The sequence below is a fragment of the Babesia bovis genome, chromosome 1 (assembly GCF_000165395.2).
Source record: "Babesia bovis T2Bo chromosome 1, whole genome shotgun sequence".
Taxonomy (NCBI): domain Eukaryota; phylum Apicomplexa; class Aconoidasida; order Piroplasmida; family Babesiidae; genus Babesia; species Babesia bovis.
The window spans coordinates 1196392-1217945 of NC_067396.1; the positions used below are offsets into that span (position 1 = coordinate 1196392).

The 21554-nt window shown below is 37.3% G+C and overlaps 10 protein-coding genes across 10 annotated transcripts; 6 read left to right on the forward strand and 4 right to left on the reverse strand.

Moving 5' to 3' along the window:
* Positions 1-13: 13 nt before the first annotated feature.
* On the reverse strand, positions 14-1959 carry BBOV_I001000 (GatB/GatE catalytic domain family protein). Its single transcript, XM_001608711.2, has one exon. The coding sequence runs from the start codon at positions 1954-1956 to the stop codon at positions 16-18; it is 1941 nt and encodes a 646-aa protein (XP_001608761.1). The 5' UTR covers positions 1957-1959; the 3' UTR covers positions 14-15.
* A 344-nt stretch (positions 1960-2303) lies between these two features.
* BBOV_I001005 (Hus1-like family protein) lies at positions 2304-3714 on the forward strand. Its single transcript, XM_051767420.1, has 9 exons — positions 2304-2410; positions 2450-2586; positions 2622-2758; positions 2795-2864; positions 2899-2970; positions 3007-3141; positions 3178-3337; positions 3373-3512; positions 3548-3714. Exons 1-9 carry the CDS (start codon positions 2362-2364, stop codon positions 3704-3706), a joined length of 1059 nt encoding a protein of 352 aa, XP_051623883.1. The 5' UTR covers positions 2304-2361; the 3' UTR covers positions 3707-3714.
* Positions 3715-4296: 582 nt separating this feature from the next.
* Positions 4297-6157, forward strand: BBOV_I001010 (putative tRNA modification GTPase TrmE). Its single transcript, XM_051767119.1, has 7 exons — positions 4297-4563; positions 4604-4739; positions 4775-4871; positions 4909-4978; positions 5014-5079; positions 5114-5248; positions 5285-6157. Exons 1-7 carry the CDS (start codon positions 4318-4320, stop codon positions 6137-6139), a joined length of 1605 nt encoding a protein of 534 aa, XP_051622948.1. The 5' UTR covers positions 4297-4317; the 3' UTR covers positions 6140-6157.
* A 224-nt stretch (positions 6158-6381) lies between these two features.
* On the reverse strand, positions 6382-7394 carry BBOV_I001020 (uncharacterized protein). The gene has a single exon (XM_001608713.2). The coding sequence runs from the start codon at positions 7223-7225 to the stop codon at positions 6590-6592; it is 636 nt and encodes a 211-aa protein (XP_001608763.1). The 5' UTR covers positions 7226-7394; the 3' UTR covers positions 6382-6589.
* A 758-nt stretch (positions 7395-8152) lies between these two features.
* On the forward strand, positions 8153-9809 carry BBOV_I001030 (ThiF family domain containing protein). The gene is made up of 11 exons (XM_051767762.1): positions 8153-8238; positions 8295-8400; positions 8459-8539; positions 8597-8879; positions 8914-8971; positions 9010-9053; positions 9088-9198; positions 9233-9379; positions 9413-9538; positions 9576-9646; positions 9680-9809. Exons 1-11 carry the CDS (start codon positions 8193-8195, stop codon positions 9789-9791), a joined length of 1185 nt encoding a protein of 394 aa, XP_051622949.1. The 5' UTR covers positions 8153-8192; the 3' UTR covers positions 9792-9809.
* Positions 9810-9859: 50 nt separating this feature from the next.
* BBOV_I001040 (uncharacterized protein) lies at positions 9860-12150 on the reverse strand. Its single transcript, XM_001608715.2, has 10 exons — positions 11931-12150; positions 11805-11871; positions 11669-11767; positions 11530-11631; positions 11307-11491; positions 11196-11271; positions 11041-11162; positions 10862-11004; positions 9987-10825; positions 9860-9948 (listed from the first exon to the last, which is right to left on the reverse strand). Exons 1-10 carry the CDS (start codon positions 11972-11974, stop codon positions 9883-9885), a joined length of 1743 nt encoding a protein of 580 aa, XP_001608765.1. The 5' UTR covers positions 11975-12150; the 3' UTR covers positions 9860-9882.
* Positions 12151-13726: 1576 nt separating this feature from the next.
* On the forward strand, positions 13727-14731 carry BBOV_I001050 (uncharacterized protein). Its single transcript, XM_001608716.2, has one exon. The coding sequence runs from the start codon at positions 13774-13776 to the stop codon at positions 14590-14592; it is 819 nt and encodes a 272-aa protein (XP_001608766.1). The 5' UTR covers positions 13727-13773; the 3' UTR covers positions 14593-14731.
* A 484-nt stretch (positions 14732-15215) lies between these two features.
* Positions 15216-16386, forward strand: BBOV_I001060 (uncharacterized protein). The gene has a single exon (XM_001608717.2). It carries the CDS (start codon positions 15443-15445, stop codon positions 16352-16354), a length of 912 nt encoding a protein of 303 aa, XP_001608767.2. The 5' UTR covers positions 15216-15442; the 3' UTR covers positions 16355-16386.
* A 75-nt stretch (positions 16387-16461) lies between these two features.
* On the reverse strand, positions 16462-17192 carry BBOV_I001070 (uncharacterized protein). The gene has a single exon (XM_001608718.2). The coding sequence runs from the start codon at positions 17080-17082 to the stop codon at positions 16561-16563; it is 522 nt and encodes a 173-aa protein (XP_001608768.1). The 5' UTR covers positions 17083-17192; the 3' UTR covers positions 16462-16560.
* A 983-nt stretch (positions 17193-18175) lies between these two features.
* On the forward strand, positions 18176-20668 carry BBOV_I001080 (uncharacterized protein). Its single transcript, XM_001608719.2, has one exon. The coding sequence runs from the start codon at positions 18226-18228 to the stop codon at positions 20596-20598; it is 2373 nt and encodes a 790-aa protein (XP_001608769.1). The 5' UTR covers positions 18176-18225; the 3' UTR covers positions 20599-20668.
* The last annotated feature ends 886 nt before the right edge of the window (positions 20669-21554 follow it).

The window sequence follows — 21554 nt, forward strand, 5'->3', positions numbered from 1 at the left end:
TAGCACTGAGATAATCTAAGAAGGTATGCATCCCAGCAAATGGTCCTTAACGGTGCGGTAACTTAACCGGTAGCCATAGTGAGCTACAATATCACGCACAACCTGAGTTATTGACGATGAATTGGGTAATGACCCAACATGCTTCAACAAATAATCATCAACCAGTGACCTAGTAGTCTCATCATCCAGTAGGACCAAATCATGCTCCTTCAGAAACTCATTTAACTCCAGACCACTCATTAAGAAATCAGCTAAAATGCGACGTGCAGTGATCATGTTCAATCTGTTGTCATTGACCGCACGGATCACGTCGCATAACTGCTCAGCATCAGAACTGTCCGCATCTAGGCCGGGTATAATATAGTTGACCAACCAGTTGGCAACCAAGACTGGGTCCTTCAATATTCGACACATGGCTAAGAAGAGATCTGAATGACCACTGTTGTGTATGGTGGCCATCAATACTCGAGATACACTTGGATAACTTGATACCAAGGTATCCAGGGTCGTATCATCGTTAGATGGGACAATGGATGTCACACCATCGAATAGCGTTGGTTCCAAACCAACTGTAGGTATGTTGACATCACGAATGTTAAGGTAAGATGTACTGCGCGATTTTACGCGCTGGTATCCTACAGATTTTAAGTCGCCACGCCACTTTAAAGTAACACCTACAGGGTCAGCAATATCATGAGTCTCAGAAGTGCCCAGTACATCCTTGAAAAAATTGTTCCATGGCGTGTTATCGGGTTTTGGTAATCCAGGCGAAGGTGATGTACCCAAGTAGTCATCTTGGGGAACATGTTGACCAACGGCCCAGGATTCAGAAGAAATGCACTGCAAAACAGCACGACGTATGCGACGAAATGAGTTCAAATTCTTCAGCTCGACACGTTTGGTGCCCAAAGATGGATTCGATATGTTAACGTCGAATCTCAGATTGCCCTCATGCATCAAACCCTTGGATAAGCCACTGGTAACTGACAGACGATATATAACTGAACAACACTCAACAAGCTCGTCAACAGTGCATTCAACAGGAGATGTCACCACCTCAAGTAAACCAATACCACTGCGGTTGTAGTCCAGAGCGTCAAGTGATACCCTGCGAGCAGTGTCTTCCTCAAGATTCACACGAGAAATTGGAATTTTACGACCGCTGCCAAGCACTATGCGCCCATTTAATCCTATAGGGTCATGTACCTGAGTTAACTGATAACGCTTAGGTAAATCGGGGTACGAATAGACCTTGCGGTCAAATGAAACTAATCGATTCGGAGTACATGAAAAAACATGACATCCCGCAAGACCATACAATATAGCAATTGGAGATAACTGAGGCAAGGCGCCAACCTCACCCCGGCATACTTCACAAGTCAGTGAATTAGTCCCAACACTGTTGTACAAACTTTGCGATCCAAAACGTTCTAACTGCGATGGTGCCACTGGAAACACATTGTTGCTCAAATTCGAGTAAACAGATATGTAATCACGAAATGATAGCATACCCTTAGAGGCATTTTGGTCCCCAGTACCAGTATTCAACAGCGAGCTTACAAGTGAACTCAATCCGCGATATAGCCCCTGGCATGCAGGAAATTCAGAAGTATCATTTATATCCCCTGTTGGTTGTAATACAACACCACCAGCTGTGCTCAAACAGCTGCAGAATATCTTAGTTGGTAGACTTAACTGTATGTGCGCTTCGACACCACCGAATATCAGATTGTTGCCAGGTAAGATACCAGATCCTGATTTACGCGAATCGTCACCAGTAACTGAACATGGTAAAAGCTGCTCATCTTGGCTTCTTAATGAATGACGACGTAATCCTAAACCAGTGTCTAATAAAGTATCACATACTAACGGCCTAGAATGGTCTCTCACAACAAAACATATGGAATACAGAAAGTGATATATACTAATGATACTAAACAAAGGTAAAAGTATCATATAAATAAGAAAGACGAGGTAATAATACAAAGAATGACTAACTCATAAGTAACAGAAGATAAAGACATACACATAAGTTGATGTACAAGTGAATCCTATGAAATATATATTCTAAAGATTGTATCACATACAATGTATATGAATAACCAAATGTGTGTAGTATTGTACTAAAATAGTCAATATATCCAACACGCACACTAAAGCGGTGTGTGGGATTCCATCATGTAATCATACTAAAATCAATTTGGTATAAACGCATACGCCTTCTGTATAGTGTCTGATAACATATATTTTAATTTAGAGAAGCTGTGTAAAGCCAGTAGCACAAATGAATGAACTCTGCAACACAGCTATGCCAAATGGATATAGCTACATCATTTAACAAATGGATTCATTTATCTGAAAATGAAATTCAGGGGTCAATTTAATATGGGCAACCTACACCATTTTGTAGGTAAGTTGACATAGATAATATAAAGTAAATTCATAACAGGGTGCCTTTTGTCACTCAGCAGACTAGCAGTTGAACAGTCAGATATGTTCAACTCATTGTTGCGGATAACAAGAGATAAGGTTTCAATCATCAGTAAAACGGTGCTGCACTCAGAAGGATACCTCGAAATTAATACCGTATGGCATGCATAATCGAAACCAATACCATACAGGATGAACTGTTCAACACAGGATACTCTTTAACAGGTGATAAGGATGATACAATCGCATTAAATATTAGTGTCAACTCACTGTTCGAAACTCTGAACGCAGCTGTTAACAGCGATACCGCCACACTCAAACTCAAAAGGTATGCATACGACGTGGCTCTGTATAATCAATGCAGAAATGGAGAAACAACAACGCTATCAGTGACATTCCCTGATCGTACACTACCCAGTATATCTATCACACTGGTGAGTTCACAGTAATATATCTGATACGCATTAGGATATCGTCATCATGCCAACAAAAGAATATATAAAATCGGACTCCGTAATGCCAATGATACCACCATGTAGAGTAAGCAACAGATGTATATCGACATAAATAATCCAGTGGAACATTGGAATCACCAAATGCCAGAGCCTAATATGCTACCTAGAAACAGCTCATAAAATGGGAAACGAGTATACAGAATTCGAAGTATATACAAGAGGAAAAGAACAGACAATCTGCACACCAATGAACGATGTAAGGGTTCTGTGAATCCTAGAAAAAGATTAACAGGCCGATGAAGTAATTGAGAAAAGGTTTAAACCAAATAGCGATAAACCATTAAGGACTACTATCAAAAAAAATAGAATCATACATTCATCAAAACATAGCGATAGTGACAGCTCGGATATAGAATGTGAAGCAACAGATGTAATGTTAAAAGTTAAAGCACGTAAGTGTAATGCATGAGCTAATGTATACACGCAGCCGGACTGCTAGCTGAATTAGAAACCACATTTCAAGGACTGCAAGCGTTTTCGTCATATGATACCTCAAAACCAAAAATAAATCCTCATATAAGACCGAAAACAGTACTAAGGACTGACTCCATATATAGCCTATGCAAGGTCAGTGTAAGAACACATGTGGAATACAACCGTAGAACGCAGTTGACTCCATCATATATAATAAACATGAAGCACTACTGGTTGTTGCAATACCAGACGACTACGAAGCGACAGAGTGGACATACTTCATATTGTCAGTGACAGCCCTGGAAAGCTGCCAAATGGTATTCAGCATACACAACTATGTCCATTAATCGTAAATATTAGAACCATTTTGCTGCTCCATGGATTAGGTACACATAAAACGCTATCATGGAGGCATAAGGTACAAATGATTGATATAGATAAAACAAAGTAAAACTCAATGCCAACAGAAGATAAACAGTAAAAGAACTCCCCGAATACATATAATTGACCATATTATGAACAATATACCTTATGGGCTACAAAATAGATACATAGCAACAAGAATCACAACCTGAAAGGATAGATACATAAAGCAAGACATTGTATCACACATCGAAACTCTTATATAGTATCTCCAAAGACCAAAACCAATGGCAAAATAGGAACAACTCTAGTGCCAATTCCAAGTAACAATAATGTGTGGAAGGACGGTATTACCGGTAAAAGTAACTTGAAAATCTAAATCAAGAATATACGCATTTTTAATCATATATACACATGTATTGTGGTATGTAATACTAAAATATACCGAATGTGTCTAACCGTACACCAGTGATGAAATATATGGTAGACCAATAAGACACCATCGATATATTCACTAGACAACCAATTATTTAAAATGAACACATATCAACTTAATTCATAGAATACAAAAAAATAACAACAGAAGGTAGCATTCATGTTCTGGGTAATACCTTTTATCGTACTTACCAACTATGTCGCACATGGATGGAGGAAGACAACAACTCTTGCACTCAAATATTCCTTTCCGAGGCATACATATACCCATTTGAATGACACTACTGATGGACAAACAGTCTATGGGCTATCTTCCGCAGTGCACGAAGGCGGATGCGGAATAGCTGTAACAAGAATTACCGGAAAACAAAGTCTAGAATTGTTGCAACTACTGACAAAGTCAACGGTAATAGTGACATTATACTAAGCCTATATACGTAATATAGGGAACAAATGCGTCGAACAACACTTTCGAATGCGAACCCAGAGTGGCAACACTACGAGTACTATACGACAAGACACATTCAGCACCCATAGATAGAGTCATCACAATATACTTCCCAGCACCCAACTCTTTTACAGGTATGCATATGCGCGATAGACTAACAGTGCAACAGGGGAAGATGTAGTGGAAATACATACCCACGGAAGCAGAGCTGTCATATCACAATTGTTTGCAACCATCAGAGAACTATCGAAGGAATATGGATTAAAGTAAGATCATCTAGCACATGAACTAAACCGATTATAGAGTAAGACAAGCGGAAAGAGGAGAATTTACCAGAAGAGCATTCTATAATGGGAAACTTGACCTAATACAGGTAAATGAGTAATCAGAGTCATACATGAATATCAGGCTGAAGCTATCAGAGATGTCATCAGAGCAGAAACGCAAATAGAAGTGGAAAACGCAGCATTAAAGGTTTGGGAAATCACCAATGACTAACGAAATTCAGATATACGGAAGACTATCCAAAATATACCACACATGGACTGATAGGCTCAACCAAATACTAGGGATAGTAGAAGCGAAAATTGAATTCAATGAACAGGCGTCAACAGATTTACAAAATACAGTAGAAGATGCTAATGTTAGTCATAACTGAAAGCATAATATACAATTACAGGCACTCGCACGAGAATTAAATGATATTGCGACACAAGTGAGGAATCATATCAATGATAACAGAGCTGAATTAGTCAGTATGGGCGCAACAGTTGCAATAGTAGGACCGCCAAATGCAGGGAAAAGTTCACTAATCAACACAATATGTGATAGAAACGTAGCAATAGTGGCCGACTTACCAGGAACAACAAGGGATCCTGTGCACGCTAAATATGACCTCAATGGAATCAAAATAACACTAGTAGATACAGCAGGAATCAGAATAGTGGAAAGCGAAACTACAGAAAACTCACATCAAAAGGTGGAAATGCAAGGAATTGAAATGGCATTGGAATACATCAAAGATGCTAAAGTAGTGCTATTCCTATACGATCATGATAATGATGATATGTCAAAATATGCACTAACAATGACAATGAATAAAATGAGCACACACTCAAAACTTATAGTATGCATTTCAAAAACAGATCTACTAGAAAACAAAAAAACACAGGCAATCATAAGAAAGCTCAAGAAGAATTACCCACTAAGTAATGCAGAAGTCATCCCACTCTCAACAAAAATAGTAAATACAGTTGATGACCTGCTAGACCATGTACAGCAAACGTTTGAAAAGGAATACCAAGAAGCCAGAAAACAACCATTCATCACAGACGCAAGACAGAAAAATCATCTAATCAACGTCCTAAAGGAAATTGAAAGAACATTAGAAGTTATACAAAGCGGAAACCATGAGCTAGAAATAATAGCAGAAAATATAAGAGCCGCAATATCGCAAATCGCATACATAGTAGGAGAACAAACAAACGAAGAATTGCTGGACACCATCTTCAGAACCTTCTGCGTAGGAAAGTGACAAAAAGGAAATTTCTCACATCAAAAAATTAATAACAAAGTAAAAATAGAAAACACATGGTATAACAAAACAGCAAATAGTACCTATAAAGTATTTAAACTATGACATGCAGTCATAAATGACTCCGAAACATACGATAACTCGTATTCAGCATTGTTGTATAAACCTGTTGATACACAAGTAAATTGTAATATAACAAAATTCAACGGCAGGTTAAACGCATAACAAACGCCTGAGCAAACAGACGAAACGATACCTTCCAATGTGGTGTGGCTATGTACAGAAAAAATCTAGCGGTAGCGCATTAACGTAGACCCTTTACGAGCACCATGATACGCATAACGGCGTAAATAACAATAACGTGATTATACAACCCGAAAGAGAACGTAAACGCATAAAAACCCAAATAGCCAACAACAAGAGTTCCTTTATCTAGGATCAACTAACCAATTACTTCTTACCACCAATCTTGGTCAATGAATCGCTCTTCATCGAGTCGTTAATGACGGAACTGGCACGCTCAGAAACCCATGCGCAGTAGTCGTTGGCAGATTTGTACACGTCGGCAACGTAGTTGCTCAAGTTCTCAGAGTCCAATGAACCAACCTTAAAGGATGGCAATCCCTTAGTAAGGTTGTTAATGGCATCAGTAGCTGCCTTCTGGAAATCGTTGAGGCCATCCTCAGAATCACTCTCCTCAGATTCAGAATCGTCAGACTTCTTGGTCTTCTTAGAAGCAGCGGATGTGCTAGATGAAGCAACTACCTTAGCAGGACTGGACTTGCCTTCACCCTCATCAGATTCCTCACCCTCCTCCTTCTCTTCGCCATACCACCAGCTGGTGCTAAACCACGATGCAAGACCGTTCTCACCGTAGACCACGTCATTGAACCACGTGCAAACACCGTTCCACGTCAAACCCTCAGGCTCAGTGGGAACCTCCTTCTTCACCTCGTTCTCCTTGTTGGAAGTACGCAAATAACGCTTAGACGGCTCGTAGCTGCTGGAACTGTGCGTAACGGGAGCAGGAGTCAAAGCCTGAACTGTACAACACAAAAAAGCGAATGACAAAAATAAAATCTTCATGTTGACAACAATAATAATAAAACTACATAAAAAATATAAAATATACGAACAAAGGCGATGAGAACTAACGATAAGAAAACGAATACACTTATCTTTTTAAAAATTTATGCACACTTCAAGATAAGTGCAAAAGGTTATTTACGATGCTACAGTCACACATACGAAGCTATAGCAAGGCCAAATTTCCCAGACACTCGAACACTACATTTTGCGCGACATGATGCCATTACATGCACAGAAGAATAAGAACACAAAATTGTAAAAAGTAACATAAATATCTAAAATATATAGGTAATATATGACTTATGCGTTCATTATCAAGTAACTAAACGAACTAAGGGTGAGTGGAGGTTGCTAAAACACAAACAACGGATGAACGCAGTCATAGGTAATTCCATCCCGAATATTTCTATAGTGTTGTTATAATAACATATATAACGATCATACAATGCATAGAAATAACGTAACTCGCCTACGAATCCTTTCGAGTGGCATTGCCAAATAAGTACTCGCCCAAGACCGTTGTATATATAACTCCAGTTTGTATTATACACCATTCATCTGTCCGATGTTCTTGGTTCATATGTCTAAATTGGCCATTTCTTAGATAAGTCATTGGTATCTGTGTATTCCAAATGTCACTAGTGGAGCCTACCAGCTCATAACCCGTGCTACACATTTTGCTGTCATGTGAGCACTGGAGCCAAAATTAATAAAAACACTAACTGTTCCCACGAATTGCAGCTTTATCTATCTATGAGTTAATGTGTAGCACAGACACTATAGATCAATCTGGTCAAATGATAATACGTCGCATAGAAATCTTATCATTGACAAGTTTTATGTATGGAGCGATTTGAATGTATTATCTATGATATAACTACCGGGGCATGTTGAATATCATGTCAATAGTACCGTCCAAAGTGCCGTTCTTACGATACCGGTGATTCCTGTTTAGAAAAAACATATGACGATACATAAAAACGTAATAGTCATAGGAGCTGGAGGACTTGGTATGTATTATCTATATTCTGTACCAAATGTTGTTTAATGACATAATAATGTATAGGATGCGAAGTTATCAAAAATATAGTCTTACTAGGTTCACGCAATATCACAATCGTTGATCCAGATATCATAGAAATACATAATATTACAAGACAGTTTTTATATAAGTAAGTGTCATTGAATACCCACTAAAATCAAATGTTATTGAGCTGTAATAGTTTCCAGGGTCGATGATGTAGGTAAATACAAAGCAATAGTGGCAGCAGAACGAATTAAAGAATGTAACAGCAATATTAAAGTTGAAGCGTAAGTACACACAAATAAAATGATACAAATCAACAAAACAGCTGTCATTATATGCAGAATAACCAAAAGAGCACAGGAACTACCCATCTCTGTGTTAAAGCAAAATGATATTGTTATAACAGCGGTGGACAATCTTGAAACAAGAAGATGGATCAACCTAATCATGCGAGTAATTTGGGAACAATTGAAAAATGAATGGAAGGATAATGGATACAATAGAGAATCAACATTACCAATGTTTGTAGATGGAGGATCACAAGAATTATACGGACATGTGAGAGTAATCAAATCCGAACAAGAGCCATGCATAGAGTGTTCCATGTCATTGTTCGTGGATAAGGTAAATGAAAGTAAAAAGTATATAATAACAACAGGAAAATGCCCCTTCTTGCTCAATTCCAAACAAACCCAAAACAGCAGAAGATTGTATACGTAAGCACCGTTAATAAGTAAACAACAATTACATATAGGAGCTGTAATAGACCTAAATTGGGATAATATAAATAATAACGAGGTAACGCTTTTCCTATGAATCACACAAATAACAGGGAAATCGCAATGAAGCAGTTATCAAAGCCATATTCAACAAAGCTACACAATATGCATCCAAACATCATGTGGATGGCGTAACAATGCAAATGGTACAAAACATTGTTCAAGTATGTAATCAACTAACGCCAAAATATTACATAGAACCGTGAAATAAATATAAATACCACAAACGCAATCATAGCTGCAATCATATTAAAGGTCATCATGACTCATTCAAAAGATAACTTCTACTTCTACAGCGGTGAAGGGCAAACAGTATTGGATCATTTTACCATGGAGAAGCAGCGGGTAAAAGTTAGTGCTATAGAAAATAATATACAGGATTGCGACCTGTGCAACTGCCAAGTGGCCACTGCCACTGTAGATGAATCGCAAACTATAAAGCAACTTATTACGCAATTAGAAACACAAATAGGCTGTGAAGACATCAATATCACTACCGAAAAGGTATGTATGCACCAGGGAATACATAGAAACATCGAAGGGGACTTTATATATGTCAACGCCCAAAGAATTGAGACGACTGTACAGCTCCAGGTTGGAAACTACCATAAGGTAAGTCAAATAAGACATAGGCATCAAACACAGCAAAATGAAAGATATGATTGGTTCCGGGCTTTACATAACCTCAACTAAGCAAAACAAATGGTACTACATCGACATCCAATATTCAACAAACGACACAAGATATAAACAATAGGGGAAATAAACACAGGAGGCATTTATACTGATAATTACAGCAATGTAAGCTGACAACTCGCGAAGGAAGTTGAACACAATGAAATAAGTATTCAAAGGTCATCGTACTTCACACTTGGGCGAGTGTACTCGTCCTGCGCAAAAGAAACCATGTGTTCCTGAAAATAGCATAAGATTTATCAATAAGAAAACATACACGCTTAGCCTGAGGACGGTCAAAGTCAAAGTACTCACGACGCCTGCGCTTGCCACCGCCTTCGTTGCGAACGTTGTAACGAGTATCGGAATTGCCATTAGATTCCATAGGAGGGAAGTCAGCCTCAACAGAAGGCATTTGCACAACTGGAACGTTAAGCAGTCTTTCAAAAGGATTGCAACGATATAAAGTGTGGCAATTTGTGAAAATCTCCCTCATCTGAGGCACGCCACACTCTATAACAATCTTGCTGTGATTGTCGCCGTGCTTCAACTTAAGGTGCTTCCACACAAACTTAGAGTCGTTGAACAACTTTTGACATATGCGACAACGGAAACGCTCAGGACCGTCAACCACCGTGTTAATGTTGCAAAATTGCTTCCATTTCTCCTCTATCTCAGACTCGTCCTGCTCATACGGAGGAGGACCCAAATCACACAGCAAAAGATTCTCAGCAAAGGATTCAACATCACGCAGCCATTGTAACTGAGATTTTGATACTTCACAAACAGAAGTCAACTCCTTCTCCCATTCTCGAGGCTCAACATTAACAGAAGGCTTAGAACCAACACCTTCAGAAGATGAAAACTTGACGTTGAAATGCTTTGGCGTTAAACCATCCTCTTTATCATACAACTCGTTTAATAAGTCAACACGAACATGACCTGGACCACATAAATCCCAAAGGTCAATGTAACTACGGCCCTTAATACGACCATAGAAACAATAACTGTGAACCTTGCGCAAATATGTTATATGCAGGTCCAAACGCTTTTTAGCGTCAATATCAGCAGGTAAGATGTCAACAAACGAAATCTCAGTAGGACAAAACTCGCCATCTTGGGGAAATGTTAAATCCATAATATAACACTTACCAAGCTTACGAATGACACGACCAGTCAACTCGATATCACGAGCGATAACTATAGGATGAGAACAAACAGGAGGACATACACGAACGCGAAGGCGCTCATGCAAAGGGTTACAAGGCTCGAAACGTAGTAAAAAGTCCTGAACACTAAAAAGCGTCATGAATTGAAAAATTATAACTCACGTCAAAAGACTGGTAGTTAACGAATCACTCAACTGCTTCAAATCACAGTTGTCAACACTGATAAATGCCGTACGAACCATGTCACGCTCAGCCATATATATTGAAAAACGTTCCAAATGAGGCTGAATAATGTAAACCGAAATAGTATAGATTACCTTTATTGCACTGTGTATCTCGTGCTTAAAAATCTTGTCAGGAACATCGACAAGAAGAACAGATTGTAATGGAGACCTACAAATTACTACTCAATCGAAAAATAAACACACTCTATGGGCAAACGTCCAGTGTGAGTATTGTCCTTGGGATATTCGACAGGAATTTCATAAGCCCACTCAGAACTCTTGTAAGCAGAATCAGTTGAAGGATTGTTATTGTCAGAACCAGAAAAACCATACAGGCGCCTGTAACTTATCTCAAGAAGAAGCTCTTCCAGTTGACCATTAGTGTATTTCTACATGAAACATTAGTCCAGTAGCACATAATACTCACTAAAACAAAGTCACGGTTACTGTTCAAAGCTTCCTCCTTAACAAATTCATGTTCAAGCTGTAAATAATACGGATGAAACTTTTCACGGAAAAAAGCCAAAGGCTGCAAATATAATAAACGAGAATAAACCAATAACAACCTCATACATGTCGTAATAACGACGTATCTCAGCTGATAAAAATTCATTATAGTACTTCTTGTACTCCTCAGCAGCTTTCTCAGGTGATATCTCATCCTCCTAAACAAACCATATAAAAACACGAACAAAAACAAACCCTCATTAAAATAAACTGCTTGAAATTAAGCATGCGATGCTGCTCCCCAACGAAAATACGCGGCTTCCTAAAAAGAATGAAACAGCATATAAATCAAATAAACAACAACCATTAAAAAATACATACCTACGAGGAATGGGACGCTTAGGCACCTTTCCCATACGATCCATCGTGTAGACAACTGTTTTACGTAGCACAATAGAATAACTTCCAAGCTTTATATGGTCAAATAACAGAAAGGGATTACTGACATATGTGGGTAATATACAGTAGGTATACTAGTACACAGCACAACCACAAAACCACCAAATATATCAAAATAGTATTGGCTCAATAGCCATAATAATGAGTTGGTGTCATCCCATATACTGCATCAACCTTACTATGCCAAACGTAGTAGCACAAACACATCGCAGAACAAGGATAAAAACCCACGAAGAACGCCCTAAAAATACAAATCTGAACGCATAATGTACATAAAATCTAACGTACATTAAACGCTCAACAAAAACAATGGACAAACGTTAAAACATAAAGCGCGCATGGGGATCTCAGATGGAATCCCAACCGTAACTAACGACACATAAGCAATTTAAATAGCAAAACACTAAGGATATACTTGACGGAAAACTATTTTGTATTGTGGTGTGTACAAATGATGCTTATAATACGACCACAAAACTACTTTATAGCAACCATTGTAAAGACATATCAGTTCACTAATCTCAAGAAAAGACAACGGCATAGAACCACTGTATCTTGGAATCTACAAAGTAAAGGAATGTAGCATAATAAATTCTACTGGTGTCGACCAAACAATCTACGTGGCCATTAGCCCGAGGTCACTTATCCAGGAAAGAGCATGTCAACCATACATGGCCATAATATAGGGAACCATATTATCTAACATATTTCCAAGAAACACGACTATTATACTCGTGCGTGGTAAAGCTCTTTTAAAGATCAGGAATATAACTATATATAGGTCTCCATAATTGTTGTCATTCTCACATACCGTAGCTTGAATCAATAACCAACAAAAGCGTGTCATCGCGAAGCACAGTCCCAGGAACTTATTTGCTTAGTACAGACTCTATGTTTTTTCCTAAGCGTTAATTAATTCAAAGCAGGAAAATGTCGACGATATGAAAAGATTTGTTGCCTTATGAAAAAAACCACCAACATCATGATCAAATAAGCGGTGGCAATTGCTGTATATTCCATAGTTATGCGGTGTAAATGACCGTAGAGTACAGTTGCGGATTAAGGATAACGAAGTGCAAAAACAACAGATAAACCAAAAACCCGTAGCAGTGGAATCGTATAGATAACACTTAAATTATTAGAAGTGGGATATAGCAACAAAGAAGGAAAAACATAAAACAAAAAATCAAGATAGAATGGCTAACATAAACTAGCAGTGGAACACCCCCTCTCACATTAAGCACTAATAAACGATAAAGAATTCAAAATGTATATGTGCAACCCATTGTGCCTTTCAAAAATCTAATTAAAGTGGCAATTATTAAAAGCCATGTGCACAAACTGTTTCCCGAAAGAAACACAATAAACGGAAACGTTGTATCATCCACGCCATCGATATTACCAAAAAAACAGTATCATTGCACAAATAAATGATACGTGACAACAAAATAAATTTTGAAAAAACAGGAATATTATCATAATCAATATTGCAGTCCCGGCACACACAAGTACATAACTACAGAAAATCGATAAAATACCATGATACAACACTGTAGTTTTGCATGAAATGATAACGATAATAAAAAGAAAATAAAACAAACATTAAATTGATAAAAGGCGGGCCATAATTGGCATATGGAAACAACGTCACCAACCTCCCGCGCCACTGGGCTGCTAGCGAACGCATGTGCCACTTTTCCAATTCACGCCATTCACTCATTACATATTTGCTTATAATATTCATATTTAATATAACTATTCGAAAATGAATGTCACCGTTGCCGTAGCACTCTTGGCCTACACCCAAGTCAAATCAATCTTTGCCCAAATGGCAACAAAGGTTGATTATGAAGGTGTCATACCAACAACAGAAAAGCGTGTTAAATTGGTGATGAGTCTGTTGGATTCAAATGGCAACTTGGATGAGGATTTGGTAGATCTCATCAGGGAAAAATATAGGAAGCATTGTGTGGAAATGTTCACCAAAGCTTCTAGATGTGATACCGAAGAAGAAGGAGACAAAGTCAACAGTATCTATCGTAGCCGTGTGGATATCAACAACATGTGCTCTATCGATAGTGACCTCTTCATCGGATACCTGAATGTAGTTAGTTTCGCTCTGAATGAACTGTTCACTGGTCTATACGGGGAGAACTACCACGCTTTGGTAGAAGGGTACCTTGAAGCTGCTATTAGGGAGAGTGGCTTGGAACCAAAAGAGTTCAAATTCCTTATCAGCAGATTCTTATTCCCAGTGTTCTACGATGATGTCAGGGAACTGTTCACTGCTTTGGAACCCGAAGATCCAGAGTCAAGTTCGTCTGAAGATGAAAAGGAGCCTTTAGACATTATGTATAGTTGGGTCGAAAGTCAAACTAAAGGCCTAAAGCCTGCTGAGCACATTGATGAACAAAAGGTATTACGTGCCAAAGGCATGTTGTTTTCTGCCGATAGGACACCGTTCAGTAAAAGTCTTGTACACATGTTATTGTACAACGTGTTCGCCGAAGATACCGAAAAGGCACGTGAGGAAGTAATACGTTGCTCCGGGTTGTTAAACGATACATCGTGTGAAACGGTGTAGAGGACACCCCAGTTATACATTTAAATGTGACGTACGATTAACGTTAAATGATAAGCTGCAATAGATAATCGCTACTATATATGATGAAAAGTTCATTCAAGGGTCCACTAAAGTAGCTTGCTGCCTATTGATAAAAAAGAAATATTAATGGGAGAAATAGGATCTACGTCATTTATTGTGTAACATTTTACTTAATGTTTAATGTCTAAAACATGTAAGACAATAGGACGATTATCGAGACATAGAAGTAGTATACAATATTCATATCGCTTGTGTTCCGCTCCGTAAATGGCTTCTATCAACAATACAATCATATCAGCATCATATTCCTAGGTTACTTTGCTATAAGGTTGTATAACTAACAGTTTAAGCCATTCGTAACATGGCATCCATAGACATTTCCACCCTGCGCAGTAATATTAATTGGTCATACGTTCAAAATAGCCAGAAAACTTGATAAAAATATGAACGATCAAATACACATGACATTATTAACAAACGCTGGATCTATGGTAGAGCAAAACAATATTGCTACGAAGGAAGGTTGGCACATGCAAAAAGTCACATCAATCGTCATAAAACGCCAAGAAGATTGCCAGAATCTATGCACATCTGCACTATTCAGCATGACCAGCATAAACATCATACATAGCTGGAAGTATGGTATAAATTAACGTATGTGCCAGGGATACATTGGCCATAGCCTCCACCTGGTTATTCAACAGTAAGACCGTAGGTGTGTTGAATAATCTAGATTACTAACGTTCATCATCTATGGTATATCACAATATGATTATTTTGGATTATACGATAGTCTTACTTCATTCCTAAGTTGTATGTTTATCTGAAGATGTATAAGTTGCTTCTTCTTTTCATTTCAGCCAGCGCCTATAAAGTGCTATACGGGGTGCAGGCTATTCTCGAAACAGATTATAAGGAAATAATACCTTGCACTCAAAAACGTTTTGAAGCTATTATATTGGCCATGGATGAAGGGAAATTCAATAAAGAATTAATTGATTACGTAAACCAAGCTATACATGACAAGTTGATCACAAATCTTCAAAAACGATGGGAGTTGGAAATGGAATCAGAAAAATCGGAAATTACAGCAAATGACAAAAAGCTACTACAACGAATTATATTCGAAAACAGGAAATTAAACGACGGTGAAAAAATGGAATCGCACCGTGCGAAATGGTATTATGATACTTACTTAGAGTTGAATAGAACAAGTGTTGAAATTAATCAATTTAATAATGAAATATACGAAGATATTGGGCCAATTCTACATGATTTCTTCACCGCATTGTATGGACCGCAGTACAAAGAGCAAGTATTAGCATTGTACGACAGCCGCCCTTTAAAACAGTATATATTCCGCAATTTGAGGTTCGTATTCATTCAATTCCAAAATGACCTGCAATTATTGGAAGATGTATTTACTGCAGATGAGATCTCTGGTAAGACACCACATGTAACTGACGAAACAACAGAAAAGATTAGGCAATGGGTCATCAAAAATACGCCAAAGATCAAACCTGCCGAAACTATAGAAGGAGATGTGGTGCTAAAGACATTGACTACATTGTTAGATGAAAGAGAACAGCATGTATATTCTCTCGGAGCAAATTGGAAGCTGTTCAATATGATGTCAAACGACACATCACGTGCCATTCAAGAGTGCAAAAGCCTCAACTCTGCGATGTTTGCCTCATTTTTAACCACAGTGGTTATCACGACCGCCTTTACTATACTATAAAGTGCTTATTGATGCATGCAACATATTAACAGTGTGGAAAATATTATAAGGCAATTTTATGCATACAGTGCGTACATAACACTTTTTACCAATACTTAAAGTACTGGGTGCTTTTTATATAGCGCTGCCATCCATAATATGACATATATCCAAGGGCGATACATTAATGATATCCTGGAGCTCATTGATCAGCTGATTCGTCCATATCAATGCCAATCCTTTGATTCCAGTTGCTTCTGCAAATAATCCGATGTTTCCTTATCCAAGCTAACGTCAAATTCCTCTTCGTAATCACCATAAGTATACGGGTTTTTCATCTTAGCATTGGGAAAGGTATTTTTCAATGTGTTACACATCGACAAAAAGCCATCACCCATTCCACAAATTGCATTCCAAACACCACGACTCATGCCACTGCCAGTTCGGAACAACCTCTTCCACAACCGATAAGTAAACCGATCAAATTTATCCAGGTCATGGTAACGCTCCTTATAAAGATCATCCGCGTCAATAGAATGCGATGGGCATTCAACAGGATCACTGAAAGAATTTGGTTCTACCAAACGTTTATCCTTGGGTTCACTTTTAGATGTTACACTTCCCTCCGATATGCTGCCATCAGGCAATGAAGACTTAGATTTGCCTCCTTCACGCAAAACATCCACATTAGCCGCATTCACCCTCAACAATATAATAATAGAAGATGAAAAAATAGTATACAGCAACATAATTGATAATGTATGCAAATGTGTACCTATAAATAACAAATATGCAATGGACTATACATTAATGATTCACATTGATAATAGATATCAGTTCATACATAATTAAATATGTGTGTTCTAAATAGAAATTTTAATGGATCCTTCATTGGCCTATCATTTATCTTAGCATCTATATAGGACGACATCAGCACCATGCAGCAACAACAAGCATTAATGATTGGCGGAATCATAACTTCTGAATCACAGATCATACACAATATAGGACACCAAATTGTATACAACCATCCAGCGTATAGAATGAACACTTCCAAATCATCAAAATATAAATGTGCAACTCTATTAAGGAAATGCAACGTATTTACGTGTATATAACTAAGACCCATTAACCATAGAAATGCAAGATAAGTCCTATGTTCACAATATTATAAAATAATAATGTGCTTCTTTACATCGATCATAGAATCCGGTAATCGGTTCACTGAAATATTACTCCTCTGAAGATATGTTCTGCTCTATCCTTCAATAAAGTGATGGCATATCATGTTGAGTGGTTGTATATATTCATTCAATGGATCGCATGAAAATTTATCCATGGAATATCTAACGTATATGCACATACAGAATCCTGTCAACGGCAATGTTCTTATATTAATAATTTCAATAAAAACTGATCTGAAACAAAACAAATATCATGTATAACACAATGGATTTCTATTTTGAATCTGGCCAAAAAATATGTACGTTGTTATTCGATCAATAACCTCATGTTTACCATACTAATAGATCAAAGTATTAGCAACTTATCTGTAACACAAACGCATTAAATAAAAATTATGAAAAAACACCGCTACAGAGTCATGTATAGTGTGAAAATACATTAGTAACGAAAGACAAACAGCATAAAACATGCTGATTTATATTCGTTATAATTTAGGAACGTCTCTATCACATAAATATTGTTAATATGCACTAAACAATATAGATATATTGATTGTTATCGTGTTGAATAAAAATATGACACCATATATCATAGTAAGGCCCCGCCCTTATGGCCCCGAATTGCCTTCTTGTGTTTAACCATTGTTTAAGTTTCCGATTATAAACTCGCGTAATATAACTACCGTGTTAAATGTAATTCCATCAATAATGAGACTGTATCATAGCAATAACATATATATGTCGAAGAGTCAAATCATATTGAAGGGCTTATGTTTGCTCTTGTATATGCTTGATGTAAAGGCACAAAACAGCCATGTCAGTAAAATGAAAGACGTGATGTTACCTGTAACATACCCAACAGAATATGACACTTATCCTATACGTCTATCATATATCCCGAACATTTTGCATAGGAGCGTGAGCGTATCCCATTCGCAAACAAGTGATAGTATCGACAGGGACGAAAAGGACAACGAATGTAGACAACGGTGCCCTAGTTTCACTTATGGTGGCACAACACGCGGCAAACTCAATTACCGTAGTACAAATATAGAAAAGTACATTACGGAAAGAGATTTGCTGTCAGTTGCAACAAAGCATATTTCCAAATGGTATCGTTACCATCTCGGAAACGTTTATATAGATAATAAACCCATAATCAGATTGTGGTTACAGGATGATAAGGCAAAATCACTACTTGCAAAAGATCAAATTTATTCATTGCAGGTCCATAAAAATGAAAATGAAGACAAAGTTATAACGTTCAAGTGTAGTGTAAGTATACCAGAATCGGATACAATAAATGAAATTGCATTGAAGATGGATATGTATAAAGGAACACCTATAATAGATCCCAATAGTGATTTATTTTGCCAACGAATAGTAATCATGAACAATGGTACATATCATAAAGAACATTGTGATGCTGAAGCTTGTAAGGATATACTGAGAACGACGAATGTGGAATTAGCGAACGGATCACTGAATGTTTTTCAACACATGATGATAACCATACAGGATGATTATCAGGCAAACATATTGTATTCATACATGTATACCTCAGAACAAAATAATATTATTGCCATAAGGCGACCTCTGAAAATGGATGACGGAATATATAACTTTACAGAAGATGTAATGACATTGTATGATCGTCCAATAACTACTTCTTATGCAGCTTCTGTATTCCTGAATGCTTCGAAAAAAAATGAGCCACCAAAGTTATATCCACATCATTGCGGTAATATCGTGCAAAGGGAAGATAAAACATATGAAGTCACAGTCCTTCCATTCGGTACACTAAATAGACCTTATAATGTGCTAAACGAGGTGCAATACATCCACGACGGTATTTGCAAGACAATAGTGATGCCATTGCTAAATTCAATAGCAGGGGTGAACCTCATTGCGGAAGATACCCCTTCATATGTTATTATGAATAATGCCAACAATGAAAATACTGATATCTGTGTTGTATATCGAGTAAAAGCACCTGGCCAATCCAAGGCAGAGGCAATTAGATTGAACTTTAATATATCTAAAGGAAAAGCCAGCTTTATAACCCCAAAGGTGACTTCCCATGGAGAACCTGAACAATGTACAACATGTGTCAGATCTATTCCATTAGGGGCTAAAGAAGTATTTGTAGTACATCAAATTCTAACCGAAGAAAATACAAACAAAAGAGGAAAATATTCTTTTCTATTCGATACAGAGAAGCTTCAACTCACTGCCGTATTTCACTTGGTAAAAGAGGGATCTGGTGACAAAGTTATCAAAGGAGATTTAGTAGAAGATGATTTTTTCAGACCAGCTGAATATCACAATTCTGTGAAAGTGGTATTAGATGAGAAACAAACAGTGAATTCGGTACCAAATTGGGCAACCTACGTGTCGATGATGTACAAAACTCATAAGAAAAGAACAATAGTTATTCCAAAAAATCAAGAAGCATATCTAAATAAATACAACGATAAGGTTCTGTATCAGGGCGTAACGTTATTGGAACTCTACCTAGAATCGGAAGAAGGTAGCTGTTTAGTGGATAAGAAATCACCTCCACACGTTATTATACAACATAAAGACGCAGGAAAATTGGTTAAAATTACATATGATTTGAAACTGCCTGAGTATAGTGAAACACAACCCCTTACTTTAGAATTCGCTTGCCATGATCAAGGTGACATATTGAAAACAAAAACGCCCGTTATATCACTATTAACTAAATACCACAGACACAAAACGGATGTGGATCAATGTGTTATAGATGCATCAATATGGAATGGTGAAAACGAAGTATTTGGTGGGAAATGCTCAGTAGGGACTGGTGAAAGAGGTGTATATGTCCTGATGAGTCGTATTATAAGATACCCTGAGGATTCAAATAAAGGACTTTTGTACAAGTTTCTTTATGATTGTGAATTGTCTGCATTGTTTGCTACTACTGTACCAGTCATTCTCGTAGAAAGCAAAACAGGAAAGGCGTGTCGCTGGATAAGAAACGGTTCCGATAATAGTTATATATACTCCATCGGAGGAATAGAGTCCGCATCACTTGAAGTTCTTAATCTAGCACAATAATCACTAACTCATTTTGTAAATCCAGTGTAAATAATCAAGTAGAATATGATATGTATGCATTTATAAAATGATCGATACTCTATAACCATTAGCCTATATTTCAGCCAAAAAGACCAAACAATGATGCATTCAAATAAATGTGGTATACAATATTATATGATTTTGCACTTCTAGGAAACGATTGACGATCATTATAGTATGGCCTAATTGAATTATTCTGGTTTAACATGTAATATACATATATATATATATATATAAACTCAGATGAGATGTATAGCACACCATCCTAACGAGTTAATATAACTTTTCAGTCTGATATCTGTCAAGTTCCAGATGATATATGTTATTCCTGTTTAAAAGGGTCATAATGGCTTTGATATATCCTAGACAAACAATGCATAAAGATAATTAATTCTAATAAGGATTAGATATCATTCTATGCTGGTATGTCAACAATGGCCCTTCACTTGTGTGATCCATTCACTAGCAGCCCCTCACCTATATAAAACTGATATAAAATGAATAATCAACGTTAATATGACTCTATGATCAATGGAAACAGATGACTTGTTAGTTGATCTTATACAGCAATAGAGATTTTTTTAGGTTCAGATAGATTAGCAACATAAGCAGGCGTACGATTGTATGAACACTGAATGAATATGCGGATTTCCTTAACTATATATTTGGCTATGTAAAAATAAAGCTGAAAAGTTGTAAATTGAAACGATAACTATAAACCACGGTAATTTTATGTTTGCATGAGAACCAACTAAGCATTAAGTGAAATGATTATATAATGACAAATTCTACGTCACTGGAGTTTTAAAGAGATACTTAAACAAATGTTGTAAATAATGACAAAGCTAGTTAGTTTATCAACGCACAAAAAAGGTGCATTGAACAATATGGACACGACGTCACCAACCTTCAGCATCACTGTACTTCTAGCGAAC